At 34.1% G+C, this 9557-nt stretch overlaps 1 protein-coding gene across 1 annotated transcript in view; it reads right to left on the bottom strand.

Annotated features, from left to right (window-relative positions):
• Window positions 1-2295: 2295 nt before the first annotated feature.
• The window catches only part of RASEF (RAS and EF-hand domain containing), a 28254-nt gene continuing 20992 nt past the window's right edge, over window positions 2296-9557 (bottom strand). The window contains exons 11-17 of the mRNA XM_039729963.1: window positions 9248-9385; window positions 9007-9154; window positions 8023-8104; window positions 6888-7002; window positions 5761-5880; window positions 4674-4750; window positions 2296-3470 (exon numbers count right to left, since the gene is read on the bottom strand). Coding sequence (XP_039585897.1) covers window positions 3362-3470; window positions 4674-4750; window positions 5761-5880; window positions 6888-7002; window positions 8023-8104; window positions 9007-9154; window positions 9248-9385 — 789 coding nt within the window. The 3' untranslated portion in view covers window positions 2296-3361. The remainder of the gene's footprint in view (window positions 3471-4673; window positions 4751-5760; window positions 5881-6887; window positions 7003-8022; window positions 8105-9006; window positions 9155-9247; window positions 9386-9557) is intronic.

Below are 9557 nucleotides of genomic sequence, written 5' to 3'. Positions count from 1 at the left end.
AAATATTTTTCCAAGTTCTTTTGCTTTAACATACATTAACACAGTATTATGTTAACATTCAAAATATGATGGAGCTAACCATCACAGGATTTCTAAAATGAGTTCCAACTGAGCAATAGCTATATCCCCATTTAATAGTGCTTTTTCAGTTCTGTAGACATTGATCATAAATTTACTCCAAGGTAAAACTTTGTTAACAGCTAACAACATTCAACCCTGAATCTTATTTAGAAAACAACACTGTTTCAAATTAAAGTTGCTTTACATGACACAAAAAATTTACAGAACTTAATAAATTGATTCAGGCTACATAATTTGACTAAACAACATAAGATAAGTTTTGGTTATTAAAATAAATGAAAAACAAAAGTACTGAAAACATCAGTGGCCTGCAGAGAGGGAAAAACTGTTGTGAAAGCAAGTCCCCAAACTTATATCATTCAACCAGCCTCTCTACAAACATGGATATTCTCATGGCACCCTCTGTATGATAAAATATTAGATATGAAAGCAATTACTACACATGCACACAGGTTGCTAATTCTGGGATGTGGGTCCCAGAGACACTTTGTAAGAGATACTCCTGATGTCGTGACACTGGTAGAGAGAAGGCCAAGGCACAGCTACAGATACTGCAAATTAAGTCACCAAGATTATAGTCAAATTCTTCTACATAATGGGGAAAACTATTATAAATTTGTACTCATTTGGGAACTGAAGTTGGACATGAAGAGAAATGTTTATCCAGAAAAGGAGGAAAAGCATGAGAACATGTTGCCCAGGATGGTGGTAGTACCTCTGTCCTGGGGCATTTTCACAGGCTGGCTACCTAAACCCACAGATAACAAATCTAGGGCTAGCCAAAGTCCATCTCTGCTCTGGTCCTTGGAAGGTTGGACAAAACCACTTCCAGAAATCCTTCCTGCAAATCACTTTATGTGATTTTCTGTATCCAGCCAAAACACTCTGCTCATGCAGGTTTGTCAAGAATGTTTAATTAAACATTGCAACTCATTCACTGGAGGCCAAGACCACAGAGCTGGTCAAACACAGTAGCTCAGGACACACATAGAACACTGATCCCCAGTCCAGGGCTCTCCAATGAATGAGAGAGATTTTTGGAACACAAGTAACAACTTATAGTCTTGATCTTATCACAAGAAAATGCAGATGCCTACATGTTGAAGGCTCACACTTCACAAACCAAGCACTGTATCATCTTCCTCTCTTCTCCCTACTGCAAACAATTCCCAAATTAATTTTACTTCCATTTCTTTCATATGGACAAAGGGAAGGGTTCACACAAAGAACACAGAAGAGTCCCTCATCAAAGCAGTCAGTTAAATTTGGCTAGTCTCCTCAAAGAACCTAACTGAAGCTGTATTTTTTTAAATAATATCAAAGCAGTCAGTTAAATTTGGCTAGTCTCCTCAAAGAACCTAACTGAAGCTGTAATTTTTTTTAATAATATACGGTTTACAGCAAACAATATGTATGTGATTAGGCATGTTCCTGATACACTTGAGTGTCCTGCATTCTCTGCCACATACTTCAGATAAGTCTCAGAACTACAGTGAGGCATCCTGTACTGCTGTGTGGGAAGATGCTACAATCCTGAAATCTCTTGCATGGAATCAGGTAGCAAGTGAAGATTCTGCTAGTACTTCAAAAAACCCCCACCAAACATGTTTTGTCTTCTAGGGCTGAACTGTTACACAGGGAAATGATTATTATTCTGGCATTAGATTTCTCTCTCTCGGTAAAAAAAATTTCTGATAATTACCCAAGCTGCTGTGATTACAGATTTGAAAGGATGCCTAAAAATAATTCTTTTCCTAGTTGAAACCTTTTTATTATTTGTAAATTATGAACCATCCTGTTTCTCACACCCCCACATTTTATACAAGAGCTAAAACAGTACAGGCCATACAGTGTTGACATAGAGTGGTGATAAAATGCAGCAAACAGCTGCTAGTCACACGGTTTTTCCATCAGTTGATAAAACTATTCAGGTTTGATTTACTGAACTAGGCTTCGGCCTGGAGATGTTTTATTAATGGAAACAGAGGATACAACAGTTTTCTGGCTCTGAAAAGGTCCCATCCTATTTTGATCAAAATCAGTGAAAGAAAAACTGGATTTTGACCACTAACTGTATAAATGCCCATAATTTTTTACTACATTATGGAACTCTTGCAAACTATTTTAAGCAAAATTCAGTGTTTAGAGATGCTGACACCTAAAGCTACCAGCCACTGGTAAGTTTTTCAGAAATTTTCTAAAATCAGTCTCTCATTAAAGTGATTGCTGTTCATTCCAGGGTTCTCGTTTACTGAACAATTTATACAAATGCTTGTGCATGTGCAGCAATTCTTTCACCTGCTGATTTAAAACCTATAAAAAATGCATTAAAATATTTATTAAATCAGACTCCTATGTACTATTACAATCCTTCAATTACTGACTGAATAGAAGATATTTGAAAAAGCAAAGGAAAAATTACAACTTGTATCACTCTGTAGTAACAATAATGCTCTAGCTTAAACAGGCAGATAAGATACTGGACCATAACTTATTTCAGCAATCCTACATATCACAGGTGTTACATTCTCTCTGGAATTCTGAATTGTAATAGTCCAGACAAATGTTTCTTTCACCTCTTAGCTGTGTAGGATCAGTTATAAAGTCTATTTTTCACTTAGTCAAACCCCAAAACTCAAAATTAAATACATTCCAACCAGCCAACTTTTGAGGAACTACAAGAGAACACCATGCACCTGCCACTGTCTTCTCCTAACAAAGACCATTCTGGTTCCCCTAAACTTAGGGATTACTTGGACTTAGGCAACCCTTAATGGTTTGGAGTTTTCTCAAGAAATGTTTAATCAACATTTAATATCCTTAAGGCTGTCAAAAACTAGATATGCAGACATGATCAAAAAGAAATTAAATTAACTGAACCTGTAATTTTTTCTTTACCTGTGAGTGATATTGGATATTACTACATTCTGTATATAAGAAATATGAATGCCATAAAGAAACCTGCAGGTAGAGCCAATAATATATATTACAATATATATTATGCAGTGTATGCAGTGACCACTGTAGCATTGATTCTGAGCTCATTGCAATGAATTATTACTTTTTAAAAGTGAAAAAAGAGTCTATGGGGTGTAGCAATTTCACAAATTTGAATGAGTAGAAAGTAGTCTTGATTTTTAACATTTTGTGTCGCTTCTAAATATGCAAATGTATAAATCCATAATAAAAAGGAAACACTACCGAAATATTTTGGTTTGGTTGTTGGCTTGGGGTTTTTTTAAATATACAAGTTACTTAGTTAAGGAAAATTATCTGTCATTTAAACATTACAACAGTTTTTCGTGAGTGCCGACTTTTTGATAGGTGTCCCAGCCAGACTGGTTACTGATCTTGTATCATCTTGATTATCACTTCGTTTTCGCACCTCACTGTAGTAAAACAAAAATAAAAAATTGCACTCCATTAACACATTTCTATTTATGTTCACTCTTCTATTTTTTCGCACTATATGTTGCAGAGTACATCACCATCTATTTTATGGCTAATTCAATGTAAATTAGCACAGAATCAACATGTCTCACAAGTTTCCAATCTGGTAATCATATGGACTTTTCTATGCAATTCATAGTGAAAAACATATGATTTTTTAAAATGTCTAATAACTCCCCCATGTTCTGATTTCTCTTCAGTTTTCTTTTGAGAAGTTTTTCTTATTTGCTTCTGTATTTTACCATAAAAAGTAAAATGTCTAATAACTCCCCCATGTTCTGATTTCTCTTCAGTTTTCTTTTGAAAACTTCTTGAGAAGTTTTTCTTACTTCCTTCTGTATTTTACCATAAAAAAAGTATGTTCATAGCTCTAAGTACAAAACCAAATAACTTCAGTTTCAAGTACAAATTACTTTCATAGAAAAAATGCATGTTGTTGGATGTTTTTTAGAAATGCACTTAAAAGCTGTGCACATATGATTGATTATGGGTTACAGGCCACTTTATTGGAACCATAACTACTTCTTTCTTACAGGCCTTTCAAAATTATACTTTAACCAAAAATGGTTTGAAAAGGTAGTAGAATTGTAATATTTGGCTCACATACTATCATAGAAATACTAGGGTGCTAAATGTACATAAACAGAATTTCTATCTATCTGTAAATAATTTAGAGAAGGGGACGTCAAAGAAAATATATGCAATTAGAATGGTCAATAATAAAACTGAATACATATTTATATATGTAAAAGAATAAAAAATAATTACACATAGAATTATTAAATTTCAAAATAAATTATGAAAGTGTCAAGAAAACTAATCCATGTACAATTAAAATTACAATTCACTCAGCAAACAGGTCTTAAAACTGCTGTCTCTGTAACTGAGTGCTGGTTTAAATATTAATTATTGAGAAAGTTTTGTAACATTTTCAAGCAAAAATGTTACTTCATTAAACTGAGAATACATCCCATCTTTCATTCATCTATAATGATTTAACAGAGTATTCTTTTCAAATTTTTTTAACATTGGTACAATTTTAAAACTACATGTCTATCTTTCTATGTGCATTCACATACAATGTCCTTTTTATAAAATATACTTGGATGTGTTTAGGTGAAAATAGAAACATAGTTACTTACCGAGCAAGATGAAGAACTGCTTCTACAATATTAGATCCATCTTTAGCACTTGTTTCACAGAACAGTGCATTGTAAGTCTGTGAGTGAAAATAAAATGTTAAGCTAACTGATCCAAGATGGTTCCCATGTGAATGGGTACATTTAATTACATTTAATTGTTTCCTGAATAACACAAAGAATGATACTACATTTAAATGAACAGGATTTCTTCTAGTGCTCTCTCTGTTCAACACATTCTCCTTAGTACTGTGAAATGAAACAGTAATTGCTTTTTAATTATTTCTGGTTTATAATGAGTATATTCTGAATTAATAAACTGAATAAAAGCCATATTATAAGCTTAATGCTCAAACTCAATCTTCTTGTCCACAAGACTGCAAAATAGTAAGAAAGTGGCCAGGACAGGTTACTTAATCTGACTTGCTAGCTACTGTAACTACAGCATCTGGTTATTGTTGGTTAACAAAAAAACCGTATCATTCCATAAGTAACAGACATGATATGCGTCCCAGTATAATCAATCACTTGTGCAAGCACTTAGCCACTCAAGACCCTTAAGACTCCTCCTATTATTCTACAAAATACAAGCTTTGTGCATTGCTTTCACCCATTTAAATACATACAAAAGAAACTTGTTCACATTTCTATTTATAGCAAAGAATTCCTTTTTTCTTTCTCCACATGTGGCAGGAATATAAGAAAGTCTCTTGAAGATGAAAATATCCACACAAAATCTGGACAGACACAAATCCGTCAACAGCGTGCCTCATATTTGAACTGGCAACTTCTATTCAGCAGCAGAAAATCTCAGTCTTCCGTCCATCTACCTTTTTACGAGAAAGACTGACAAGTCTTTCAGAGCCAATAATGAACTTCAGCTCAGCAGACACCGATTTAACCCAGCACTGTGATTTAACCCAGCAAATATTATCAAAACATTATATTTAATGCAAAGTATCCATGAATCCTCATCACTTGACTTGGACAAATGAGCGTAAAATAACCTTTGTTTACTAGTTTATCACATGGTTTTCAGATTAAAATTCCTATGACAAGTTTATTCTAATGAGATACGCTTGGACCTTACCATAGCCAGCTTTTCTCCATAGTTTATAGGCACACACTTTTGCCCTTGTTCTGTGACATCTTGACGGAGATCTGCCTTATTTCCCACCATCATAATTGGAATATTCTCGTGAGTTGCATCCTGTAAGGAGAATTTTATTTCCTTATTGCTAGAACACTCAGAATACAAAGAAATGGCAAACATCATCATATCATGTCAATTTCCTTTCCACAAAGTCTTGCATACTAGTAGGAAAAAACTGACAAATTATGAAAGCTATGCTGAGAACTTTCTATAAACCACTCAAAATGTATGCAGTCATGCAGTCAGCTTAACTATCAGCCTGCAAAGATGCGTTTCCATTCCCATAAGCCTTACTGCATCTGAATGCTGTATGACAAAATTACTAAGGGAAAAGTAACCAACTCCTATACCATGACTAAAAGAAAATGCTTTCACAGAAGATAAGTATTTTGCTTGCCACTTTCCCTCCTATTAAGCAAAAGAGAAAAAAACCCCTTGCACTAAATGCAAATTCATATTCAAATAAAAAAAAACCAGGAAGTACAAGTAGAAAGAAATACTGAAAAATTCCCTTAAACTATAGGTAATTTACAGAATCTAAATATATCAGTTTATAATGCAAAGACTACAAGGACAAGATGCTTTCACAGAAGATAAGTATTTTGCTTGCCACTTTCCCTCCTATTAAGCAAAAGAGAAAAAAACCCCTTGCACTAAATGCAAATTCATATACAAATAAAAAAAACTAGGAAGTACAAGTAGAAAGAAATACTGAAAAATTCCCTTAAACTATAGGTAATTTACAGAATCTAATATATTGGTTTATAATGCAAAGACTCCAAGGACAAAAAGATATCTGAAATGTGCTGCCACATTCATTCTAAAAGGAAGTGAATGGGAAGAGTGTCATTGCACAACATCCTTTAACACAAAAAGATGTATCAGATTGAATCCTATCTGAGTATGTCAGTTAGATACATTTAGGACTTCCATGTAGCTTTCATTTCTGTGACAGCCTCCATTCTGGATAATTGTAATTCACATCCAATATAATTTTATAAATAAAAAAACTAATAATGCAGTGAAAGATAGCTTCTAAGTTCTAACATATGTAAGGGTCTTACCTCAATCATATCCACCCATTCTCTCACATTAATAAAGCTTTTTTCACATGTTACATCGTACAGTAGTAAGACACCATCTGCTCTTCTGAAGTATGATTTAGCAATACTTCGAAACCTTTCAGAAAAAAAAGGACAGTTTTGCATAAGGCCACATTATCAAATAATAGTTCAGTTTAATATCTCTAAGATATTAGGTCTTTTCCAACCTTAATGGTTCTATGATTCTACAATCCACCCACACATAACTCCCTAAATTGATTGCTCCCTTTACTTCCTTTGAAAAAGATAGAAATCCAGTAAATTATTTCATGATCATGATTATGTGAGGACTTCATCATCAATTACAGCCATCTTTGTCATGAACTTTATACAATCTACTCAACCAAGTATAGTAACTAGGTATTTACAATGGATATTAAAATAATCTTCAGAAATTTATTACATGAGAAGAAGATTGATTGGATCCCTACCTACATACAGCCAACACAAATGAACATATTAAACTGACTTCCATAGCAGTAGATTAACTTCTTAATAAGCCCTAAAAGCTGTCAGTAAAGTAATGGCTCTCAAGTAAAGATGTCATAGGATTTTCAGGAAACTTTACAAAATATTTTAAAGAATCATGGATGTAAATTCAGCAATATACACAGATATTTTTGGCAAAATTAGAAAATCTTTGGAAAGAAGTTTTTATATACTAAATACAATGCAAAGCGGGACCATGACTTTCAAGGAAATAACAGGAGATGGGGAGGAGGGGAAGGGAATCTCTGAGAAAAAGCCTGCTTAAAAATACAGGTATATAAGAACAAAGAAAGCTAAAGACTAAAAACAGAAGAAACCATATGCATCTACTCCATCATTTAGTATTGCCAAGGAGGGACATATGGATTTAGTTAATTAATCCTGTGGTGAACCTCAACTATTTCTTCTGATACCTCAAGCATTTTCAAAGTTAACACATAAACATTCCACCTGTCTTGAGGTCTCAGCAGAGAAAAATTGCATCTGTTTACAGATACTTACATATCGACCATACAATTAATGGTTTTCTTTTCAGCTAGATCAAAAAAGGCAAATTACTTTTACAAACAAAAGAATTCAAATAAAGTAAGTGCAGAGGATCACTAACCTCTCCTGCCCAGCCGTGTCCCACAGCTGTAACACTGTAGGTTCTCCATCAACAATTAGTCTTTTCATTTGAAAATCCACACCTGAAAAGAATCATATATGTTGTCTAAAATAACCCATCAATAATCTTAAAGAAACCACAAAAAATTAAAAGGTAGGGGCTATATACAACAGTTTATCCAAAACTCATCTTTTTAAATAGGTTATGAGATTTCAGTCAGTCATGCACATACTTCTGAACTGCAATAACCCCCGAATGTATTTGCCTTTTCACAGAAGAACGGATACAAATTGCACTCTGAAAAACAAGCAAGATCTCTTGCTGCTTTATTTCACTAAACAGTTTTATCAAAGAAGTGAAAATGTTGTATAAAAAATTTGATTTCAAATACCAAGGAAGAAAAAGATAAATTAGAACAAAAATCCTGACAAGAGGCAACAAAACAAACATATAAGTATGATTTAATTAGAAGACAAAATTCACTCTTTGGAATCCTTAAGTTTGTTAGCTGACAAGTATGCTAATATACAGAAGAAAACAGTCAGAAATCCTTCTAGCTGTATTTAAACCAAAGCTTAAATAACACTTTGAAGAAATTGCAACAAAAATATAGTAGGAAAGACGTCAAAGGATAGCATGAAATACTAAGGAAAGAGAAAAGTGTTGAGAAAACAAGAAAGCAATGAAAAATGCAGAAAAGCTCATACACACACTGAAAGTTCCTTACACTGACATTCCTCCTCTGGTGCTTTGTGCTGTTCAGAAAGAGGCTTCATAAAGAAGAACTAAATTAGACCAGTATCCTACTTTCCACTAGAAACTATTATTACTAAGCTTTAGTACTCAATTAAGTCTCACAGCCTCCATGAGAAACTGTGTGTGTACATCCCAAGCAAGCAATCACAAAGGCAAGCTTTTCATCCTCTTTGCTGCAAAACAACAATGAAATTCATTTCAGTATTTTAAGAAGAACACCAACTATACCCAGAGTTGCACTGGTATTGCCTTGAAATTCATTCTTGCAAAGTCTCATAAGAAAACTGGATTTTCCCACTGCTGCATCTCCAGCAAGAACAATCTTGTAAGCCTTCTCTGTACTGGGGTATTTTGGAGTGCATTCAGTTGCATCTGACTGAAAATAAAAAGAACCCCTCTGTAAAAACTCATAAAAAACCCCACCCCTCTGCATCATTCTTTTCCATTTTTCCCCTGAAGACCTGGTTACCTGAGGGGTGAGAGCAGATATGTGTTTCCTTGTTGAAGCAACTGAGCTGCTTCGACTAACTGGTCGTGAGGGCTTCCAGTCTAAAACTGCAGAGCTGTTAGCAGGACTGTATGCTTCTTCATCTCTGATCTCTGGAACCTGAAAGTATGCGTTAGTTCTCCGGTGAGAAAAGCATGTTTTTCTGGAAAGGCACAGCTAAGACTGATTAAAATGTTTTAACACTTTGGATTAAACAGAGATAAATTACCAGATACAGCTGTTCAATTCTAATCAAAATACTTTGATAATTCTGTTCTCTTTTATTTCTGCT

The sequence above is a fragment of the Passer montanus genome, unplaced genomic scaffold (genome assembly GCF_014805655.1).
Source record: "Passer montanus isolate IOZ18808 unplaced genomic scaffold, ASM1480565v1 scaffold7, whole genome shotgun sequence".
Classification (NCBI taxonomy): Eukaryota; Metazoa; Chordata; class Aves; order Passeriformes; family Passeridae; genus Passer; species Passer montanus.
The sequence above is the reverse complement of the archived record's forward strand: the minus strand, read 5'-3'. Positions and strand labels throughout refer to the sequence as shown.